A 25,069-nucleotide genomic window follows, 5' to 3' on the forward strand; every position below is an offset into this window, starting at 1 on the left:
CTGTTAACAGAATATGGAGTCGGTGGGTTCAGGAGGGTAATACGGAACGCCGTGCTGGATCCCAACGGTCTCGTACAACTAGCAGTCGAGATGACAGGCATCTTACCCGCATGGCTGTAACGGATCGTGCGGCCACGTCTCGGTCACTGAGTCAACAGATGGGGACGTTTGCAAGACAACAACCATCTGCCCAAACAGTCGACGACGTTTGCAGCAGCATGGACTATCAGCTCGGAGACCGTGGCTGCGGTTACTCTTGACGCTACATCACAGACAGGAGCGCCTGCGGTGGTGTAATCAGCGACGAACCTGGGTGCACGAATGGTCATTTTTTTTCGGATGAATCCAGGTTCTGTTCATAGCACCATGATGGTCGCATCCGTGTTTGGCGGTGAACGTACATTGGATGTGTGTATTCGTCATCGCCATACGTCACCTGGAGTGATGGTATGGGGTGCCATTGGTTACTCGTCTCGGTCACCTCTCGTTCGCATTGACGGCACTTTGAAGAGGGAACGTTACATTTCAGATGGGTTACGACCCGTGGCTATCCCCTTCCAAAGTGGCTCTGAGCACTATGGGACTTAACTTCTGAGGTCATCAGTCCCCTAGAACTTAGAACTACTTAAACCTAACTAAGGACATCACACACATCCATGCCCGAGGCAGGATTCGAACCTGCGAGCGTTGCGGTCGCGCGGTTCCAGACTGTAGCGCCTAGAACCGCTCGGCCACTCTCCAGTAACTGCCCATAACTCAGTGTCGTGAGAGGAAATTGGCTCCTTGGAACAGACCGAAATATGGAATGTCTTAGAAGCGATTAACAAATTCAGCTCTACTAAACACACGGGCCTGTAGAGGCTAGAGGGTGTAGTGACGAATAGAATGCCTGAATCTTCGCAGTATTTCGACGAAGCATCTATACTGATCTTCAGCTAACTGAATCTTTTCTTTTCTCCTTTTTTTTTATCAATGGGCTCATAGCTAATCAGTTACGACTCTATCCCTGTTTCTGATTTTATCTATCCTTTAAGTTCAGACATTGGATAAGTATTGTTCCGCCTGTGAGTAAAGGACCAAAGTAGAATTCTGTTTTTGCTGCAACAAGTGGCACAACCGGAATGGCAGTTGTATCGGGGGACATCGGCTGAGGGCGGCTGTGGCGAGCAGAGCGCGTCTGAAAAGCGAGCCGTGCGTGCGCCGAGGCGTCGGGCAAGCGGCACTTGGACACGCGCTGCAGCTGCCACTGCCGCTGCTGCCAAGGCACGCAGCTGAGCCTACGCGCCAGCTCCTCGCTGCTAGAGGCGGCTTTATAACTTGCCGTTCTCACTCTCACAACTTAATACAAGTTTGAAATCCTCATGACACATCACGAGAACATCATTGAGCCGTGAATTTACTTTCAAAACCTTTTTTTTTAAGAATTTACTTTTTTTACTAGCGATCCATCAAGAACATTAACACATTTAATCACACTATGTGAGCGTGGAAGTAGTTGCCAGTGGGTAACTGATGAAAACAAATCAAATTTATTTTAACAAATGGAAATTTTATTTCTAAAAGCCTTTTTTTCTTTTTTAGAAACAGATTTAAAATTATAATCAGAAAGCATCCTCTAAATATCAAGTTACAATGTATTCAGAGGCAGAAAGAAGGTGTTTTTTTTTTTTTTTTTTTTTTTTTTTTTTTTTTTTTTTTTTTTTTTTTTTTTTTTGCTGTATGAGCTTTCGGGCTGAGAACCTTGCCGCTCCGATTTGACAGGGCCGTTGTCACGACCGCTCACAACAACCTCTGAAAGACTACACTGGTGGAAATCTGGAACACACCAGATACTTTAAACTAAAAATTTTAACTACTCACGCAAGCACATAAACTATGCACGCCGTAGGAGGGATGGAAATGATACAAAACATTAACATTAAAAAATTAACTTACCACCGAAGGTGCAACTTGATTTTCTTCACACAAAAAATAAATAAAATACCTCGTACGGTGGAAGGGTGGCAACTTTATATACTAAAATGACCATTTAAATAAAAACCCATGAAATTCAGTCTTACATAAAATAAACAAGGTTGGCCAAACATGCTCTACATTACACATATACCGCCTCTCAAAATGACAGGCAAGATAAAAACATATTCCAGGAATTCGGCCGTTACACTTCAACCAATAAATTCCTTAACACCGAATCCGACAAACAGCTATTAACGTAAGGCTGACCGACAGACAGGCAGACACTAACTGCCTGACAAATGCGGATGAGAGACAGACGAGCAAGCTGGGGACGAGAGAGACTGACCACGACTCAATCGTGTAACTCTGCTTCTAGGATTGTTAAAGCCATCCTGCGACGGGGTGTGATAACGCACGTGGAGGAGGAGCTGGTGACGTTACAGCGTTGAATTCCACGCTCCACTAGACTGTGGAGCGTAAAATAAGGGATCTGGTATATCAGATTTTTGTCTCGTGGAGAGGGACGTGGTCAATGAGATGCGACTTCGTTTTACGTCACAGGTGGAACATAATAGCCGCCATATTGCATTTCGTTAAACAACGTATTTGGTGGGTTTTCTTTCTCGTAGAAACGTGTACGAATATAAGCTGTTTCAAACCAAGTTGAGGATCTCTCTAAAACGTGTCATTTTAGCCACAATGTGTATATATCGGTAGGGTACATTTGCAGTTGATGTTTTTAGCGTTGCAACTTGTGTGCTACGAAAGTATACCTCTTCAGTGGTAGGCACTATGATGACCTATCAAAAGTCTTCAACATTTCGCGGCCCTGCCAGCAACTGTGTAAATGTTAATTTTAATAACTAACAGCCTCAGTTGCACTGTTTGCCTAGAATTTACCTAGGTTTCAGTCGGGATAACCCAACCTTCTTCAGAATAACAGTAACTACCGTCTTTCCATAGTGGACATCGTCAAGCTAAAACTACAAATCCATAAATTATCGTCAGACTATAAAACTTACCTGGAACTGCCTCGGCCCCACTTCACGACCGCGGTGCGGCAGCCACTCGTGGCCGATAATTTATGGATTTGTAGTTTTACCTTGACGATGTCCACTAAGGAAAGACGGTAGTTACTGTTATTCTGAAGAAGGTTGGGTTACCCCGACTGAAACCTAGATAAATTCTAGGCAAACAGTGCAACCAAGGCTGTTAATTATTAAAATTACAATGAAATGAACACCCTTAGCTGCTTACAGGCGGTGACATACGTCAACGGGGACAGATGAAAATGTGTGCCCCGACCGGGACTCGAACCCGGGATCTCCTGCTTACGTAGCAAACGCTCTATCCATCTGAGCCACCGATGACAGAGAGGATAGTGCGACAGCAGGGATTTATTTATCTCTGGCACGCTTCCCGCGAAACCCACATTCTCAACCTATTGTCCCGCACTACATTCGTAGTGCCCCCGCCCATTATACTAATTACTCGCGGCGCGTTGCCGATTTCCGTAAGAGTTCGGGCATTGTTTGTGCATTCACACAGAAGAAGAAAAAGATGGTCAAGTGGCCGGTGAGCCTTAACTAAAATCACATCAAATACTGACGAATCGATTCCACAGACCGAACGTGAGGAGAGGGGCTAGTGTAATTGGTTAATACAAACCATAAAAAAGTGCACGGAAGTATGTTTTTTAACACAAACCTACTTTTTTTTAATGGAACCCCGTTAGTTTTGTTAGCACGTCTGTAAATATAAACAAATACGTAATCAGTGCCGTTTGTTGCATTGTAAAATGGTAATTACATCCGGAGATATTGTAACCTAAAGTTGACGCTTGAGTACCACTCCTCCGCTGTTCGATCGTGTGTATCTGAGAGCACCGAATTACGTAGGGATCCAAAGGGAACGGTGATGGACCTTAGGTACAGAAGAGACTGGAACAGTACATTACGTCCACATGCTAACACCTTTTTATTGGTCTTTTTCACTGACGCACATGTACATTACCATGAGGGGTGAGGTACACGTACACACGTGGTTTCGCGTTTTCAATTACGAAGTGGAATAGAGTGTGTCCGGACATGTCAGGCCAATAGATGTTCAATGTGGTGGTCATCATTTGCTGCAAACAATTGCAATCTCTGGCGTAATGAATGTCGTACACGCCGCAGTACATCTGGTGTGATGTCGCCGCAGGCTGCCACAATACGTTGTTTCATATCCTCTGGGGTTGTAGGCACATCACGGTACACATTCTCATTTAACGTACCCCACAGAAAGAAGTCCAGAGGTGTAAGATCAGGAGAACGGGCTGGCCAATTTATTCGTCCTCCACGTCCTATGAAACGCCCGTCGAACATCCTGTCAAGGGTCAGCCTAGTGTTAATTGCCGAATGTGCAGGTGCACCATAATGCTGATACCACATACGTCGACGCGTTTCCAGTGGGACATTTTCGAGCAACGTTGGCAGATCATTCTGTAGAAACGCGATATATGTTGCAGCTGTTTGGGCCCGTGCAGTGAAGTGCGGACCAATGAGGTGATCGCCAATGATTCCGCACCATACATTTACAGTCCACGGTCGCTGTCGCTCTACCTGTCTGAGCCATCGAGGATTGTCCACGGACCGGTAATGCATGTTCCGTAGATTCACTGCCCCGTGGTTTGTGAAACCCGCTTCATCGGTAAACAGGTAGGACTGCAACGCATTCTCTGTTAATGCCCATTGACAGAATTGCACTCGATGATTCAAATCATCACCATGTAATTGCTGATGTAGCGACACATGAAACGAGTGAAAGCGGTGACGATGAAGTATGCGCATGACACTACTTTGACTCAGTCTACCGGCTCTCGCAATGTCCCGTGTACTCATGCGTGGATTCATGGCAACAGCAGCTAACACACCAACTGCACCCGCTTCTCCTGTGACGGGCCTGTTACGGACCCGTTTGCGTGCTACGACCATACCTGTTGCATACAGTTGGCGGTAGATGTTTTGCAATGTACGGCACTTTGTATGCTCTCTGTCCGGGTACCGTTCTGCATAAACCCTGCAGGCTTCAGCTGCATTTCGTCGACACTCGCCATAGATGAGTATCATCTCCGCCTTTTCAGAGTTCGAATACACCATGGTCACAGTTCCTACAACATTACACTATCACAGACGTCTGGTAACACGGTGTACACAAGTTGGTCTGCGTGCGGAGACGAATGCAGAATAACAATAGCAGCAAGCGCTACTTGCGGACACTGCGGCAGCTAGACCAAACCACAACAGTGGACTACAGCCACACTCGTAAACACGGTCGTCATCGTAAACATGTCCCTGCAGATGCTGCTCGCCGACCGTGACCCGTGTTTGTTACAACACGCAACTGAACGTCGGAGGTTTCAAGTGTCAACTTTAGGTTACAATATCTCCGGATGTAATTAACATTTTACAATGCAACAAACGGCACTGATTACGTATTTGTTTATATGTTGAGATGTGCTAACAAAACTAACGTGGTTCCATTAAAAAAACGTAGGTTTGTGTTAAAAAACATACTTCCGTGCATTTTTGTATGGTTTGTATTAAACAATTACACTAGCCCCTCTCCTCACGTTCGGTCTGTGGAATCGGTTCGTCAGTATTTGTTGTGGTTTACAAAATATATCCAGCGGTAACGTTAGGTGACTCACCCTCTCTCTCTCTCTCTCACCCTCTCTCTCTCTCTCTCTCTCTCTCTCTCTCTCTCTCTCTCTCTCTCTCACACACACACACACACACACACACACACACAGTCATCAAGGATACACAGGTTACACACTTTTTTTGCTATTATGAAATTTTCTGTAAGATATAGAGTTGCTCAAGTTTAGGTCCTGCTGATAAATATCTTTTGCAGTGATGGTGAGCAGCTTGAAAAAAATCTTCTCTTCCATTCAAATGAAACTACGAAAATTGGAGACAACACGGCGTCTTGTATAAATTCCCGATGAAAGCTAGTCCACGTGTGCCAGTAGCAAGGATCCCACAGTAAATGCGCCAAGGAAATCGAATATTCTGTTAGCAGTGGTGGGACCAGAAACTATTCGTGTCACAGAATAAAGACATTCTCAAGATATTCGATATTAGGAGGTATCGTATGCCTTCTCTCATCTTAGTGTATAAAAATGATCCAGGGATAGCAAGGAAGCTCTGTTTGACTGTTCGCAATCAATTCTTTCGTTTGTAGCAAGATTGCAACGTCAGAAGACTGTAGCGAAATGCAGGAAAATCTGAAAAGGATTGACCATTGATGCAGGGATAAATACGTTTAATGTACAGCGCGTAGATAGGCGATTACGCTGTTGGCGAAAAATCACTGGAAACGGTAATAACCGTAAGATACTTGGAGTAACTATCTGAAGAGACCTAAAGCGGAATAGCCACATAAACTGTAGGAAAAGCAAACGCCAGGCTTCATCCATGAATGAAGTGGGTTCTAAGACCGATTCTTGGGTATTGGTCCTCAGTCTAGGACCCTTATCAGGTTGGATTAGTAGGAGAAATGAAAAATGTCTGGCGAAGAACAGCACGTTTCGTCTTAGTAAACTGTATGGGGCGATCAAAAAGTTTCTGTTTGAGGGCCTTGCTGCAGCTTATATGCAACGTAGCGTGACTTCGATACGACTATATAAGCATCGACATGTGGGAAAGGTATGAATGTGGCATTCGTGTCTTTCCGATATGGGTGTAATAAATAGGAGAAACGTGAACTATGGCGGCGTTATCACCAAATGCGTCCAAAGAGGACCAACGTGTTGTCATTCTTTTCTTGGGTGGCGAATGACAAAACCAGTGGACATCCATCGGAGAATGAAGAATGCGTATGGGACAGCATGGTTGTCGAAAACCACCGTTGTCAAATGAATTCTGTGCTAGTCGCAATTAGACACATAGCAACACGTTCATTGAGCGTACTGTTGCAGTCGACGAAAACTGGTGCCACCACTGGGAATCGGTGTCGAAAGCGTTGACGGTGCAGTACTGTCATCTATTATAGAATGAAATTTTCACTCTACAGCGGAGTGTGCGTTGATATGAAACTTCCTGGCAGATTAAAACGGTATACCGGACCGAGACTCGAACTCGGGACCTTTGCCTTCCGCGGGCAGGAGCTCTACCAACTGAGCTACCCAAGCACGACTCACGCCCCCTCATCACAGCTCTAATTCCGCCAGTACCTCGTCTCCAACCTTTAAAACTTCACAGAAGCTCTCCTGCGAACCTTGCAGAACTAGCACCTTGCAGAAACATCCCCCAGGCTGTGGCTAAGCCATGTCTCCGCAATATCCTTTCTTCCAGGAGTGCTGGTTCTGCAAGGTTCGCAGGAGAGCTTCTGTGAAGTTTGGAAGGTAGGAGACGAGCTACTGGCGGAATTAGAGCTGTGAGGACGGGGCGTGAGTCATGCTTGGGTAGCTCAGTTGGAAGAGCACTTGCCCGCGAAAGGCAAAGGTCCCGAGTTCGAGTCTCGGTCCGGCACTCCGTTTTAATCTGCCAGGAAGTTTCACTGTCATCTATTGTCCTCTCGTCTCAAGAAAAGTCCAAGAGCCAGCCAGAGGTGATGTTCACCCTGCTCTTTGATTTTGATTTCCGGGGAACATTGTGTATTGATTTCAAGGAACGTGCTGTCTCCTTCATTGGGGAGCGGTGCTGCGTAACGCTGGAGAAATTACGGCGTGCAATTAAGGCGAGACGTCCGAGAAAACTACGAGAAGGGTTGCTGCTACTTCGTGATAACGCATGTCACCATATAGGAGACGTAACGCAGAAATTACGCAAACTCCAGTGTGAGACACTCTAACACCCTCCCTATAGTCCGTGCGTATGCCATTACGCTTTCGGTCTCTTGAAAAAGACCTTGAAAGATCGAAGATTCCTGTCGGACGAGAACGTGCACCAGGCAATTACGGAATTCCTTACCAAACGGGTATCTTCAGCCTGGTGCGTCCGCTGGATGATTGCCTCAATGTTCACAACGATTTTGCTTGATTGGCTTGCCAATTCTCGACTGAACGATCCGATAGCCCGTTACAGTATTCACGAGACTGTTACGGATATGCTGAGCCAACTCCTGTGGTACACGTACATAACGCATCCTCCACCGGTGGAATTGTAAAATGGTAACCGTACCCGAAGTGCCTTGCACCACCCTTAGGTGGCTCGCGGAGCGCAAATATGGAAAGAGATTAACGTACCCGGATGCCGTGGTGAGCGCAAAGCGAAGTAAACTGTGGCGATTGTTTTGTGGAGAGGCCGGTGTTTACGGGGCCTGTGAAGCGCACGTGTTGCGGCGGCGGGCGTGCAGCCGTGCTTTCCCACGGCGAGGCAGCGGCCGGCGCCCGCGGCGGCTCCGTATTGACAAAGGCGGCCGCCACAGCTGGAGAGCCGCTCGCGGGAACACACAGGTGCGCGGGGGCACCGGCGCTGTCTTCACGGCACGCCACGAGCCGCAGCCAGTCTGCAGCCTGATGGCGGCCTCGGAAAAATAAGTTAACCTGCACTTTACAAGACGTCACACGCCGTGTCGAAGACGGAAACAGCTATCGACTTTTGTGATCGTTCGGTCGACAACACACGAGGCGTATATGTCGTTCCGAACTAACATTCACATTAAACAGAGAGAACAGGAGGTTACACTTTTTCCTTACTGAACGGCACGTTAACTTCGAAGTTACGTCGTTTATGGCCTGCTGAACACCTGCCTAATACCTTGTTTGTCCTTCTTTGTCGAAATACATCACTGATTTGGACAGTTTGGATGCGACAGTTTCCTGGTAGTTTTTTGGAGGTATGTAGCAAAGATCATGTGATCCGAGTAAATAATTGGTCGCTGATTTGCGTACGCGGCAACCGACTCATATGGGTTCCATAGGATTTACATCAGGCAAACCTGATCGCTGAGACAACGTGAGTTCACTATAATGCTTCTTAAACCACTGTAGCGCGGCTTTAGTTCCGAAACATGGACACTAATACTGCTCAAGTAGACATCGCCGTCGGGAAAAAAAGGTTCAAATGGCTCTGAGCACAATGGAACTTAACATCTGAGGTCATCAGTCCCCTAGAACTTAGAACTACTTTAACCTTATAAAGACTCCACCATCATAGGGCAAAGTGACGTTGCGTGTTTTTTGGGACGGCTATGATCTGTATGATCAGTTACTAACAGTCTGTTACTAACGGACTAACAGTCACAGGAGCATGTCAAGATGAAGCTTCATGGTAAAGTGTATACCTTCTCCTCTTTGAAGAGAGTATTCGCAATTACTACCTGAAATTTATCACAGAACTCAATTTTTCTCCTCTCTCATTCCTTGTCACAAGCCCATATTGTCATGTAACCTTTTCTTCCACTCCTTTCCCTACAATTGTTCTCCATGACTATTAGATTTTCATCGCCCTTTACGTACTGTATTGCCCTTTCAGTATCCTCACATATATTTTCTCTATCTCTTCATCGTCAGCTTGCGACGTCGGCACGAATACCTGAACTATCGTTGTCGGTGTTGTTTTTCTGTCGTTTCTGATAATAACAACACTATCACTGATATGTTCGTAGTAACACACTCACTGCTCTACCTTCCTATTCCTAATCCTACTCCTGTTATACCATTTTCTTCTGCTATCGATATTACTTCATACTCATGCGACCAGAAATCCTTGTCTCGTTTCCATTTCACTTCATTGACTCTGTCTTCTTTCCATTTCACTTCACTGACCCCTACTATACCTTGATTTAGCCTTTGCATTTCCCGTTTCAAATTTTCTAGCTTCCCTATCACGTTCAAGCTTCTGACATTGCACGCCTCGACTCGTAGAACGTTATCCTTTGATTGGTTATTTAATCTTTTTCTCATATTTAATCTGTTTCTCATGGTCGCCTCCCCTTTGGCAGTCCCCTCCCGGCGATCCGAGTTGGGGACTATTCCGGAATTTTTTGCCAATGGAGAGATCATCATGACACTTTTTCAATTACAGGCCAAATGTCGTGTGGATACACGTTACGTGTCTTTACTGGAGTGGTTTCCATTGCCTTCTGCATCCTCACGTCGTTGATCATTGCTGATTCTTCCGCCTTTAGGGGCAATTTCCCACCCCTAGAACAAGAGAGTGCCCTGAACCTCTGTCCGCTCCTCCGCCCTCTTTGACAAGGCCGTTGGCGGAATGAGTGTGACTTGTGATGCCGGAAATCTTTGGCTGTAAATGCTGATTATTAATCAAATTTTAAGAGGACGTTTTGATTAATAATCAAAGACTCTACCCCTAGACCACGGGCGAGAATAAATTACTGGACGCTACTACACTATACTTACTTGGCTTGTGCAATTTTGTTTTGACTTCTTTTGCGGCGTGCTGCGGCGTTATAGCACCCAGATTTCCGATTTCAGCGTGTACTGGGACAGCAGATCTGTACGTGCATTCAAAGAAAAAAATTAATTTTTCGTGCTTAAAACTCGGTCATTAAAATTTTGATTACCCTTCGTAAATATTTGTGGTGTACATAGTCGTGCCACATGATGCTGTAGTCTACTCCGGATGGCGCTGATGATGATCGTATGTCAGTGATGACCCACCTTGGGAAGTTTGGCCGCGGCGTTACTAGTCTCTTCACTTGGCGCCTCATCGGGCCACCTGCGTGATGATGATGACAACGCAATACCCAGTCTCCGAGAATCGAATCTGGGCCCACTGAATGGCGGTCAGACACGCTGGCCACACAACGAAGGAGGCGGGCAGTCTACGCCGGAGGGGAGAAAATTGACATTTAATGTGACGTAGTCGACATCGAGATTAGGAACGGAGGACAAGCTCGGGTTGGGGAAGAATGGTGGAGCAAAATCAGTAGTGCCCTTTCAACGGAACCATCCCGGCTTTCAAGTGATTTAAGGAAATCACGGAAAACCTAAATAATCTTGACCCTCCGCACTCCTGAATTCTTTACCTACTCTGGAGCATGGCGTTCCTCTCAATAACATGTCGCGCACACTCCACCATTACAGTGGTCCAGACGGAACCGAGATGCATCTGAAAAGGTGATGTGCGCCAACAGACGATACTGACGGGCCAACAGTGGCTGGAGGCGCCTTTGGCTTGGTGCTGGAATATGCGTACTCTGTCCACGATCCTACGCAACTCTTCCAGCTGTGGGGGCAGACAAATCGTATAACTGTAGTAGTTTTCGTGCACCGCACCGTCACGTAAAATTAAGTTTCATTTTCTGCCGCTGCTCTTCAGTACAGGAATCCTGACTTTTACTTTGACACCAAATTTTCAGTTCTACTGTTGTTTTTTTCAGCTTTCATCGTAATCGTAAATAAAGACGAGAATCAAATGTCTTGAGGAAAATTTAATTATATCGGATCTACGAGTATACTTTACCGTGTGTATTCCATACCCCCCTCCCATCGGCTCTGCCACTGTAGGTTAATATTTCGTGGTGCAAGCCCCGTAACGAACAACCACCAGTCTCGCTTTCCATCAGCCCTGTATATTGTACGTCAGGCAACATTTGGTATCGACAAGGAATGTAGAACTATCATTGTAGTTCTTCAGTTTCACTCCTTCTGGGTATTCAGTATTTACACAGTCGAAGAAAGAGAGAGCTCCTCCGATTCCCTGAGTGTCCTAAGAACTATCATGCAGATTTACACAGAAGATGGTGCAGTGTGCTGTATTCAGAACGCATTTTTGTTTTTACCGTGACAAAGGAAAGAAGTACTCATCTCATGTCAGAATACAAATCGGTTCAAATGGCTCTGAGCACTATGGGACTTAACATCTGAGGTCATCAGTCCCCTAAGAACTATTTAAACCTAATTAACTTAAGGACATCACACACATCCATGCCCGAGGCAGAATTCGAACTTGCGACCGTAGCAGCAGCACGGTTCCTGACTGAAGCGCCTAGGACCGCTCGTCCACAGCGGCCGGCTCAGAATACAAGACGAAATATCAAGAAACGAAGGAATAGATATTAAACACACACCTGTGTTCAGACTGGGACTTGAATCGCGGAAGCTGGTTATCAGCAACTCGTTTTAGCGAGAGGCATGTCGAATATTTAGCGATGAATATCAAAATTGGGTTGTCGTATTCGTCACGTTATTGAAACAAGGAGAGGAAGGTAGCTGGGAAAACATAATCTTGACTTTTCCTGGGACTGGATAGATTCAAAACCAGCTCGTCGATGTGCGGCTGAAATGGATTTGGGGCAAGCATCAGATCATTCGCTACACTAACTCTGAGTGATAAATTACTTCGTCAGACGACGTGTGACTTATACGGCATTACTACTGATAAGCGAACATTTCTGCCGTGTCCGAGAAGCCAGGGGAAAAGACTGTCTTTTCATTTTATGGCTTTGTGCCAGTGTCTCATCCAGTTCTCGCTGAACTGTGAAGATAAAACCAGTGCGGAGTAGAAGCAAGTAAACAGTGTCATAGAGGGATTTTCTTCATTTCTTCTGAAAATGTATATCAGGAAATGTCTGAATTTTGAGTTTATGGAACGACATTTATCGCTGTTGATTTATGCTGTACTTTGGTTCAAAATGGCTCTGAGCACTATGGGACTTAACTTCTGAGGTCATCAGTCCCCTAGAACTTAGAACTACTTAAACCTAACTAACCTAAGGACATCACACACATCTACATCTACATTTATACTCCGCAAGCCACCCAACGGTGTGTGGCGGAGGGCACTTTACATACCTCTGTCATTACCTCCCTTTCCTGGTCCAGTCGCGTATGGTTCCATGCCCGAGGCAGGATTCGAACCTGCGACCGTAGCGGTCTGTACTTTGGTCTGCTGAAACTTGAAATATAATGCAAAAAGTCGTAATAAATTTAGTGCCCACATACTCCATATTCACACATTCCGTAAATAAGGGAAGGGATGGTATACACTCCTGGAAATGGAAAAAAGAACACATTGACACCGGTGTGTCAGACCCACCATACTTGCTCCGGACACTGCGAGAGGGCTGTACAAGCAATGATCACACGCACGGCACAGCGGACACACCAGAAACCGCGGTGTTGGCCGTAGAATGGCGCTAGCTGCGCAGCATTTGTGCACCGCCGCCGTCAGTGTCAGCCAGTTTGCCGTGGCATACGGAGCTCCATCGCAGTCTTTAACACTGGTAGCATGCCGCGGCAGCGTGGACGTGAACCGTATGTGCAGTTGACGGACTTTGAGCGAGGGCGTATAGTGGGCATGCGGGAGGCCGGGTGGACGTACCGCCGAATTGCTCAACACGTGGGGCGTGAGGTCTCCACAGTACATCGATGTTGTCGCCAGTGGTCGGCGGAAGGTGCACGTGCCCGTCGACCTGGGACCGGACCGCAGCGACGCACGGATAAACGCCAAGAACATAGGATCCTACGCAGTGCCGTAGGGGACCGCACCGCCACTTCCCAGCAAATTAGGGACACTGTTGCTCCTGGGGTATCGGCGAGAACCATTCGCAACCGTCTCCATGAAGCTGGGCTATGGTCCCGCACACCGTTAGGCCGTCTTCCGCTCACGCCCCAACATCGTGCAGCCCGCCTCCAGTGGTGTCGCGACAGGCGTGAATGGAGGGACGAATGGAGACGTGTCGTCTTCAGCGATGAGAGTCGCTTCTGCCTTGGTGCCAATGATGGTCGTATACGTGTTTGGCGCCGTGCAGGTGAGCGCCACAATCAGGACTGCATACGACCGAGGCACACAGGGCCAACACCCGGCATCATGGTGTGGTGAGCGATCTCCTACACTGGCCGTACACCTCTGGTGATAGTCGAGGGGACACTGAATAGTGCACGGTACATCCAAACCGTCATCGAACCCATCGTTCTACCATTCCTAGACCGGCAAGGGAACTTGCTGTTCCAACAGGACAATGAACGTCCGCATGTATCCCGTGCCACCCAACGTGCTCTAGAAAGTGTAAGTCAGCTACCCTGGCGAGCAAGATCTCCGGATCTGTCCCCCATTGAGCATGTTTGGGACTGGATGAAGCGTCGTCTCACGCGGTCTGCACGTCCAGCACGAACGCTGGTCCAACAGAGGCGCCAAGTGGAAATGGCATAGCAAGCCGTTCCACAGGACTACATCCAGCATCTCTACGATCGTCTCCATGGGAGAACAGCAGCCTGCATTGCTGCGAAAGGTGGATATACACTGTACTAGTGCCGACATTGTGCATGCTCTGTTGCCTGTGTCTATGTGCCTGTGGTTCTGTCAGTGTGATCATGTGATGTATCTGACCCCAGGAATGTGTCAATAAAGTTTCCCCTTCCTGGGACAATGAATTCACGGTGTTCTTATTTCAATTTCCAGGAGTGTAGTATGACCTATATTGAAACGTCAAGGAATTATCAATTTGGTAATGGAAGGATATGTGTAGAAGTAAAAATGGTAGAGGACTGTCATGGTAGACTCTCGCGTAAACAAATGGATGTCAGTTTCAGTAGTAACCGACTCTTGAAACCGAGATGAAGTGCCTCGCAGAAGGTAGATTATAGTGGAGAGCGGCAGCAAACGAGTCGTCGTATTAGAAACCGTAACTACACACTTAAAATACACAACAATAATGGCATAGACACATCGTTCTTGATTTCGGCAGGAGGTATCAGGAAGTTAAACTGTGATAGTGTTTTGTTCGAGAGCAGTTTACTTCATAAAATCAAGGAAACAGCTGTAGTCAAACAAACTGAACGCCATTTCACAAACATTAAGCAGTTTTTAGCAGCGGCTCTTTTTTTTACCATAGCATTCTGCCAGTGTGTTTGCGTTGATCGTGGCTAGCAGTTGTTCTTCACGTGACGCAGCACTGTATTTTGGTGGCAGGTTAACTTTGCTTGAATTTTTCCCAATTTACACAGATTTCCTAAAATTGCATAAGGAATGTGTCAGTATGGTTCATTCGGTAAGGAAGGTAGGAAGGAAGATTATTGCTTAGAACGCCTCTTCGGGAATGAGGTCATTAAATACGGAGCGCACAATCTCGAATTGGAGGAAGGATTGGGGAAGAAATCCGCCGTGTCCATTTTGAAGGAACCGTCCCAGCTTTTGCCTGACCGATTTAACTGTGCTCCGTTCCTTACAAAGCCGTAGACACGTGTTCTTTCCGGTCATAATGACGCGATTGGTATTTATCGGCATTATACTAACAAGTTTTTTTAAAAGGTATTGCAATTTTAAGTACAGTCTTTATTTGCACATCTACGGTTACTTTTGTACCAGGATTACATAGTTTCAAAAGTATTTCCATACACTTTTGAGATTCTAAACAACTGATTCTGTGGCATTATGGTAGGAAGGATGGGTCTACTTACTTCCATAGTCTCTTTGTTGAGTCATCATATGATTTGCACATAGCAGTCAGTAATAACAAACCAGTGTAGGATTAAAGTGTAATTTTATCTGATTCTTCCCTGTTGTCATCATAAATTGTTTGACCCTTGCAATACTCTGAACATTATGGCTTGTAAGAGTTTGAAAAGAAGATTTGACTTCACTTACTCTGGGCATAGTCTTTAAACTGAACCACCTGCATCACTTGCACATTGCCATGTGGGTATCAGAATCTGAAACATCTTCTGATTCAGATGTCCGATGAATGCTATCGTCACTGGTGTGATTTTCTTCTTCAGAGATACTGTCCACACTGTCAAGATGCGGTTACTAGTGCTTTCAACTGCTCATCAGAAAGAAATCGTTTCGTCATGTTGGCTGCGCAGAAATTACTATGTTAGATAGTGTGCCCGTATCAAACACTTGATGAAACAGTACTGGTAGCAATAATGCCGTTATAGTCAGAACGTACTGTATTGCTGAGTAACTTCGCACCTTTCAACAATAAACAAGCAAAACCTGCTTTGTTATTTATTTTAAAAAAGAACATTATACATGTATCTCAGACAGATCGAAATAACATATTGTGAACTTTAAACACACAGAGCGGTTCTAGGCGCTTCAGTCCGGAACCGCGCTGCTACTACGGTCGCAGGTTCGAATCCTGCCTCGGGCATGGATGTGTGTAATGTTCTTAGGTTGGTTAGGTTTAAGTAGTTCTAAGTCTAGGGGACTGATGACCTCAGATGTTAAGTCCCATAGTGCTTATAGCCATTTGAACCATTGACACAAGTGTAACAAAAAGGGGAAGTTTCTTTCTCTCTTTCTATCTCTAAGAAAAATAGTATCTTTTACTTATGTGGGCTTTTTAGAAAAAACTTAAGTCATTAAATTTCGAACGCTAACATTTAAATATAAAAACGTTATGGAATAACAAACTCCTGTTCATGTAATATTGGCCCAAAGAGAGAGGAGTGATGAAGAGGCCACGGAAAATCTCAACCAGCATGGCCGATCGGGGATTTGAACCACTGTTCTTTTAATTGCGAGTTCACTCTCATAACAATGCGCTACCTCACTGGGTTTCTTAGCAGAAGACAGAACCGAATACCTGCGCCCATTCTTCTTCTGTCCGATCGTGTCCTGCGTACCTCGTTGTCGACTGTACGAAAAACTCTAAATTTCCTCCCGTCCATTTGAGAGCGGAAAACAAGTCTGTCACTTTTTTCAAGAGCAAAATGTTGCATTGCGGCACTGGCGCATGCCATCCGCGGAGCCTCGACGAGAGAATCGACGCTCGTCAGCGCGCGAACCGAGGTTCGAGACGTGCCCGAGCCATCAGAGGCGCGTCCTTCCGGCGCGGCCAGCTAAGGCGCCGCCGAGGAAACGGCGACCTAGAACCCGGTCGACGCCTGCTAGGCCCCGGTCTCGACTCCGGGCTTATCTGCTCGCCGGCCGCCGGAAATCACGGCCAGTGCGCTGCACGGTTGCCCATCTGCCGATAGCCAAAGCGCGCCGGCTTCCTGGCGCCGGGGGCGATCATACGCTACAACTAGTACCGACGCACTGTGGGCTAGCTCGCTTTAAAACCCGGACACAATAGAAGTAGAAAAGGGTGCTCGTTCCGACATTAGTCCCACGAAATCTTATGTAGATTGGACTGCCGCATACTAGTCCACTGGTACGGTGGCATTCTAGTCATAAGTCGATATGAGACGTGCCGTGACAGTAGTCGGTAAACTGTGAGTGGGATAGCGACACATTTTTGGGATATTGCTTTGTTTGATCTACTCAATAAACAGTGAAGCGCCAAAGAAACTGGTATAGGCATGCGTTTTCAAATACAATGTTGTTGTTGTGGGTCTTCAGTTCTGAGACTTGTTTGATGCAGCTCTCCATGCTACTCTATCCTGTGCAAGCTTCTTCATCTCCCAGTACCTACTGCAACCTACATCCTTCTGAATCTGCTTAGTGTAGTCATCTCTTGGTCTCCCTCTACGATTTTTATCCACCGCGGTGCCCTCCAATACTAAATTGGTGATCCCTTGATGCCTCAGAATATGCCCAACCAATCGATCCCTTCTTCTAGTCAAGTTGTGCCACAGATTTCTCTTCTCCCCAATTCTATTCAGTACTTCCTCATTAGTTATGTGATCTACCCATCTAATCTTCAGCATTCTTCTGTAGCACCACATTTCGAAAGCTTCTATTCTCTTCTTGTCCAAACTAGTTATCGTCCACGTTTCACTTCCATACATGGCTACACTCCATACAAATGCTTTCAGAAACGACTTCCTGACACTTAAGTCTATACTCGATGTTAACAAATTTCTTTTCTTCAGAAACGCTTTCCTTGCCATTGCCAGTCTACATTTTATATCCTCTCTACTTCGACCATCATTAGTTATTTTGCTCCCCAAATAGCAAATCTCATTTACTCCTTTAAGCGTCTCATTTCCTAATCTAATACCCTCAGCATTCGACTACATTCCATTATTCTCGTTTTGCATTTGTTGATGTTCATCTTATATCCTTCTTTCAAGACACTGTCCATTCCGTTCAGCTGCTCTTCCAGGTCCTTTGCTGCCTCTGAAAAAATTACAATGTCATCAGCGAACCTCAAAGTTTTAATTTCTTCTCCATGGATTTTAATACCCATCCAAATTTCTCTTTTCTTTCCTTTACTGCTTACTCAATATATAAATTGAATAACATCGGGGAGAGGCTACAACCCTGTCTCATTCCCTTCCCAACCACTGCTTCCCTTTCATGCCCCTCGACTCTTATAACTGCCATCTGGTTTCTGTACAAATACTATGTAAACAGACAGAATACGGCTTTGCAATCGGCAACGCCTATATAAAACAACAAGTGTCAGGCGCAGTTGTTAGATCAGTTACTGCTGCTACAATGACAGGTTAGGGACACAGCATCTCCGAGGTTTCGATGAAATGGGGATTTTCCCTTACGACCATTTCACAAGAGTACCGTGAATATCAGGAATCCGGTAAAACATCAAATCTCCGACATCACTACGGCCGGAAAAAGATAATGCAAGCACGGGATCAACGACGCTCGAAGAGAATCGTTCAACGTGACAGAACAGCAATCATTCCACATATTGCTGTAGATTTCACTACTGGGCCATCAACAAGTGTTAGCGTGCAAACCATTCAACGAAACATCATCGATATGGGTTTTCGGAGCCGGAGACCCACTCGTGTATCCTTGATGACTGCATGACATAAAGCTTTACGCCTCGGCTTGGCCCGTCAACACCGACATTGGACTGTTGATGACTGGAAACATTTTGCCTGATGGGACAAGTATCGTTTCAAATAGTATCGAACAGATGGACGTGTACGGGTATGGGGACAAAGCTCATGAATCTATGGACCCTGCATGTCAGCTGGTGGAGGCTCTGTAATTGTGTGTAGGTCGTGTGCAGTTGGAGTGATTTGGGACCCCTGATAGGTCTAGATACGACTCTGACAGGTGACACGTACGTAAGTATCCTGTGTGTGATCACCTGCATCCATTCATCTGCATTATGCATTCACGATACTAAGCAGGTGTACCAGTTTCTTTGGCTCTTCACTGTATAAAAAGCGCTCTCGCCCAGTTGTCAGGATAAAACAAGATGGCTATCATTCCAGAAGGTGGGTTTATGAGGTTTTTAGTCGGTGTTATTGCGTGTTTCGACTTAACACTTAACTATCACCTTATTATCCAAAGTCGTTGGCTGCAAAACTTCCTATGCGTGGCTCTACTTGTGTAAATGGCTCTCCTCATACGTTAATGGTGTGGTTAACTAGTTCAGCATATTTGTGTGTTCTACCGTGCGGTAGTGCCCCACGGTAGACAATATTATTCTACAGCAATGGACAATGTTCTGCAATAATGCCAGATGCCGACATCAGACCACATAGTTTTAATGCACGAATATGCCCATTATCGAAGCTGCTCCGTCGGGTGTCTGAAGGTGTGCAGGAAGCTCGGAATAAAGGATATCAGGCGTAGGAACATGGTTTATTATTTCCCGTTGGACAATGGAAATTGCAACACATTCTTCAAACTTGTGCCAGCCAGGATGCTGACTCCGATTGCGTTTGAAAACAGTTGGTAATTTTTCAGTTTCTCCTTCTCTTTGTAGAGAGAATTATTTGGTATAATTGCTTTTACAAAAATACTCGCCTATATAAGAATATACAGCCTACAGTTGCAGGTTAACTTTATCGTTTACCTAGGTTTCAACGTTAGTAATAACGTCTTCTTCAGAACATAAAATATTATTTAAATGTTTGCCTAAAACAAGCCATGTCTTAAGTCATAATGCATGACCATAAGGTTTTGTCACTTCTATTAAACAAGCTGTAGGAAATTCACTTTAAGCCCGTTGTATGGGCCTCGTAGTGTCACATTATATGTAATCATTTCCAAGATGTGTGTGGACTTAACTTATTGTTATGTGTTTTCGCTGCTACTTTGATGGTTGAAGTAATTTCAGTTTCGAAAGTATTTTGCAGACACTACATAAACGAATGTCAGGTACGAGACTAGTTTTGATCCAATTGAAAATTTAAACTTCATTGCAAATGGAAAACTGAAGCTACCGCGGGAAATCATATTACGGAATAATGCAATTATTTGGAATTTCGTGTATGTCACTTTCTTATCTCTGTGAGAAATACAAGTAGTTCTCATCGGATTGTCTTATTTCTTTGCAGATCCGACACAGGCTCCCCGTTTCGTCACACAGCCGTCGTCAACGAACAGCATCATCGGCGAAGGACGCACCAAGATACTGCAGTGCCAAGCCATCGGTGAGTAACTTAACCAATTAGATATCATCTCTACTTCGTGAGTAGTAACATGTTTTGTTTCTGTTGCACCATTATTTCTTCTCGTTTCCTTCGCGGACGAAACGTGTAGATAATAAACTGGTTTATGATCAACACGATTCAAACGGAATCGTTATTTACAGAACTGTAGAAGATCCAGATTATTTTCATTGAAAGATGATAAGCGTAACTTCTTTCTTCAGTTTGAATCATTCAAAAAATGTAAAAACTGATTCGCCGTATATCCTCAATTCGAGACGGATGGACTTGGGTGATAGAAATTAGATGACGGTAACTTGAGATAAAAAGCGGTAGAAATATTTGTGATAGAAATATATATTGATGGACCTACCTGAAATGTGCACAGACAGAAATTGAGGTAGACTTTGTGTCGCTTTATTTGTGACATTTATGCAGGATGCTACAAAACCATACCAACAAACATCGATGGGTTTAAAGGGTGGCTTGAGGAACAAACTGAGGACACGTCATCCAATGTCGCTACCGAGCGTCGAAGTTACAGGCGTCGCCTACTCGGCAGTGAACCTGACTTCGGACGCTAACGGACCGTAACCGGAACGTCTCCCAATGCTGTTTGTTATTCAGTGATCGCGACTGACTGCCACGATCGCCAGTGGAGACGTCGGAGCTAGCTGCTGCGTAGACAAGTCTTGTCTCCTGTGAATGCGATACTTGGTTGCCTTGGTGAACGACTTGTTACTAATAAACTGCGGTTGGAAACCCGTGTCCGAAACAGTGAGTCTACGCAGCGGCTAGCGGACGTGGAGAAACTATAATCGTCGTGTATAGGAAACCTACATATGTCGAGGCATGATGCTACCCAAACCGCATATTTCAGTACAGTGGACAACAGTTTGCTAAATATATATCCTTTACTTAGTGTGCGATTATTATTCTACTATTGTCCGCCCCGATATGTGAATGGTCATCGTGACGGGTCACCGTCCTAAGTGGCCCGCTTTCGATTCCCGGCTGGGTCGGGGATTTTCTCCTTTCAGGGACTGGATGTTGTGTTGTCTTCATCATCATTTCATCCCCATCCGGCGCGCAGGTTGCTCAGTGTGGAGTCGAATGTAATAAGACCTGCAACAAGGCTGCCGGTGAGGGGCCTCCCGGCCAATGACGCCAAATGCTCATTTCCATTTCCATTCTACTATTAAATTTGGCAGTAGTGTTCAGTCGGTATGTATTTCTCAAAATAATTTAAATTATGGCTTGGTGGTTGCATGGGTAATTTTCATAAACCAAAAACGAGGATCTAGGTTCCCAACCTTCTGCTGTCATCCCCCCCCCCCTCTCTCTCTCTCTCACACACACACACACACACACACACACACGCACACGCACGGCGCGGTGCAGTTCGTAAGAAAACTGCGGAAGTACACTTACGAGGCACCACTGGCCTCAGTATGAAATTTTGTCCTAGTTAGTACTAATATACACTCCTGGAAATTGAAATAAGAACACCGTGAATTCATTGTCCCAGGAAGGGGAAACTTTATTGACACATTCCTGGGGTCAGATGCATCACATGATCACACTGACAGAACCACAGGCACATAGACACAGGTAACAGAGCATGCACAATGTCGGCACTAGTGCAGTGTATATCCACCTTTCGCAGCAATGCAGGCTACTATTCTCCCATGGAGACGATCGTAGAGATGCTGGATGTAGTCCTGTGGAACGGCTTGCTATGCCATTTCCACTTGGCGCCTCAGTTGGACCAGCGTTCGTGCTGGACGTGCAGACCGCGTGAGACGACGCTTCATCCAGTCCCAAACATGCTCAATGGGGGACAGATCCGGAGATCTTGCTGGCCAGGGTAGTTGACTTACACCTTCTAGAGCACGTTGGGTGGCACGGGATACATGCGGACGTGCATTGTCCTGTTGGAACAGCAAGTTCCCTTGCCGGTCTAGGAATGGTAGAACGATGGGTTCTATGACGGTTTGGATGTACCGGGCACTATTCAGTGTCCCCTCGACTATCACCAGAGGTGTACGGCCAGTGTAGGAGATCGCTCACCACACCATGATGCCGGGTGTTGGCCCTGTGTGCCTCGGTCGTATGCAGTCCTGATTGTGGCGCTCACCTGCACGGCGCCAAACACACATACGACCATCATTGGCACCAAGGCAGAAGCGACTCTCATCGCTGAAGACGACACGTCTCCATTCGTCCCTCCATTCACGCCTGTCGCGACACCACTGGAGGCGGGCTGCACGATGTTGGAGCGTGAGCGGAAGACGGCCTAACGGTGTGCGGGACCGTAGCCCAGCTTCATGGAGACGGTTGCGAATGGTCCTCGCCGATACCCCAGGAGCAACAGTGTCCCTAATTTGCTGGGAAGTGGCGGTGCGGTCCCCTACGGCACTGCGTAGGATCCTACGGTCTTGGCGTGCATCCGTGCGTCGCTGCGGTCCGGTCCCAGGTCGACGGGCACGTGCACCTTCCGGCGACCACTGGCGACAACATCGATGTACTGTGGAGACCTCACGCCCCACGTGTTGAGCAATTCGGCGGTACGTCCACCCGGCCTCCCGCATGCCCACTATACGCCCTCGCTCAAAGTCCGTCAACTGCACATACGGTTCACGTCCACGCTGTCGCGGCATGCTACCAGTGTTAAAGACTGCGATGGAGCTCTGTATGCCACGGCAAACTGGCTGACACTGACGGCGGCGGTGCACAAATGCTGCGCAGCTAGCGCCATTCAACGTCCAACACCGTGGTTCCTGGTGTGTCCGCTGTGCCGTGCGTGTGATCATTGCTTGTACAGCCCTCTCGCAGTGTCCGGAGCAAGTATGGTGGGTATGACACACCGGTGTCAATGTGTTCTTTTTTCCATTTCCAGGAGTGTATTATAAATGTAAAAATTCTCGATTAAGTCCACATCTAACTGGGCTCAAATTTCGCCGTGGCCCATGGCTGGGGAATGTGGTAATTCCATGATATTGGTTCAAATGGCTCTGAGCACTATGCGACTTAACTTCGGAGGTCATCAGTCGCCTAGAACTTAGAACTACTTAAACCTAACTAACCTAAGGACATCACACATCCATGCCCGAGGCAGGATTCGAACCTGCGACTGTAGCGGTCGCTCGGCTCCAGACTGCAGCGCCTAGAACCACACGGCCACTACGGCCGGCTCCATGATATTGCACAGGTACGATGTAAGACATCTAACACGCCAGTATGGGTAAAGAGCGTTACGTTGAGCAGTATTTGACTTCGATCCAGGATTTTTCTGCCTGGGCTCATCTCAAAAGTAAACTGTACAGCATTTTCATTCATACGGCAGAAGAATTGTAGCAGAGCTTGTATTATCGTCAACATGTAACATGCTGAAGCAGTAGTGTTAAGGTAGATCATTGGTGAAATTTGAGTCCAGTTAGTTGGGGTACAAAAATTTGCAAAAATCAAATGGCTCTAAGCACTATGGGACTTAACATCTGGGGTCATCAGTCCCCTATACTTCAAGTACTAGACATCACACACATCCATGCCCGAGGCAGGATTCAAACCTGCGACCGTAGCAGCAGCGCAGTTCCGGACGGAAGCGCCTAGAACGTCTCGGCCACAGAGGGCGGCCAAAATTTGCATTTCAAAAATGATTCAAATGGCTCTGAGCACTATGGGACTTGACACCTAAGGTCAAATCAGTCCCCTAGAACTTAGAACTACTTAAACCTAACTAACTTAATGACATCACACACATCAATGCCCGAGGCAGGATTCGAACCTGCGACCGTAGCGGTCGCGCCGCCCCAGACTGAAGCGCCTAGAACCGCTCGGCCACTCCGGCCGGCTGCATTTCAGATACATTTGTGCTGAGGAGGGCAATATTCCATACTGAAGTCAGAGGCGGCTCTTAACCACAGCTATTCGCCTGCCGACCGATGTTTTTGTATAAAGTTCTTGATTCTGTTATCGTACACTTATAAATGGCTCAAATGGCTCTGAGCATTATGGAACTTAACTTCTAAGGTCATCAGTCCCCTAGAACTTAGAACTACTTAAACCTAACTAACCTAACGACAGCACACACATCCATGTCCGAGACAGGCGGCCAAAATTTGCATTTCAAAAATGATTCAAATGGCTCTGAGCACTATGGGACTTGACACCTAAGGTCAAATCAGTCCCCTAGACAGGATTCGAACCTGCGACCTTAGCGGTCGCGCGGTTCCAGTACACTTATACTCGTGACAGTTTTCTCCATTAACTATGGTAGTCTACAGGCTTTGTTTCAAAGCACTGCCTCTCCATAATTGGTTGAGAGAGCCGATTCGCAGGTCGAAGTAAGGTAAGGACATAATAATTTGTCCGTCACCGTTGACGTTGTTCTCGACTGATGGCTAAAATTATTTTCGTCTTCCGCGGTACTACCGAGGCACCGCAGTGTTGGGACCAATCTTCTGTTTGGTAGAGACTACTTTGTTTGCGTAAGTAGTTCCGAAACATTTAAGAGGCGCGGAATCGGGTTGTAGTGTAGAAGCCGCGTTTTCAGCCCCCTTTCGTTTTTTAACGTTTGAGAAAATATGTTACGAAAAGTGCACGGCGCTGTGCGGGAGCAGGTTGGCGGGCTGTGCGTTGCGCCTTTGAGCAGGCTGGCGGCTGAACGCAGGCGCGCGCCGTGGTGGCCGCTTTGTTCGGGCAGACCGTGAATTTGAGATCACGTTTGCGCCGCCGCAGCCACGATAGGCAGGCTCCATTGTAGTGCGCTCCGTGTGCGCCCTAGGCTCGTCGCGGCGCCGTAACGCTGAACAAACAACGATGCCGATCTGGAAAACTCGGCACAGCAGTTCCTGCCGAGGCGGCCGGGATAACGTCTGGCGCATTCAGTGTCTGCTAAGCCGTCCTTTCACGGACCGT

At 46.5% G+C, this 25,069-nt stretch overlaps 1 protein-coding gene across 7 annotated transcripts in view; it reads left to right on the plus strand.

Annotated features, from left to right (window-relative positions):
* Nucleotides 1–25,069, plus strand: part of LOC126272780 (protein sidekick) — a 614,097-nt gene that overhangs the window by 459,249 nt on the left and 129,779 nt on the right. For all 7 annotated transcript variants that reach the window (XM_049975937.1, XM_049975981.1, XM_049975945.1 and 4 more), the window contains exon 2: nucleotides 20,057–20,152. In XM_049975937.1, coding sequence (XP_049831894.1) covers nucleotides 20,057–20,152 — 96 coding nt within the window. The remainder of the gene's footprint in view (nucleotides 1–20,056; nucleotides 20,153–25,069) is intronic.

The sequence above is a fragment of the Schistocerca gregaria genome, chromosome 1 (genome assembly GCF_023897955.1).
Source record: "Schistocerca gregaria isolate iqSchGreg1 chromosome 1, iqSchGreg1.2, whole genome shotgun sequence".
Classification (NCBI taxonomy): Eukaryota; Metazoa; Arthropoda; class Insecta; order Orthoptera; family Acrididae; genus Schistocerca; species Schistocerca gregaria.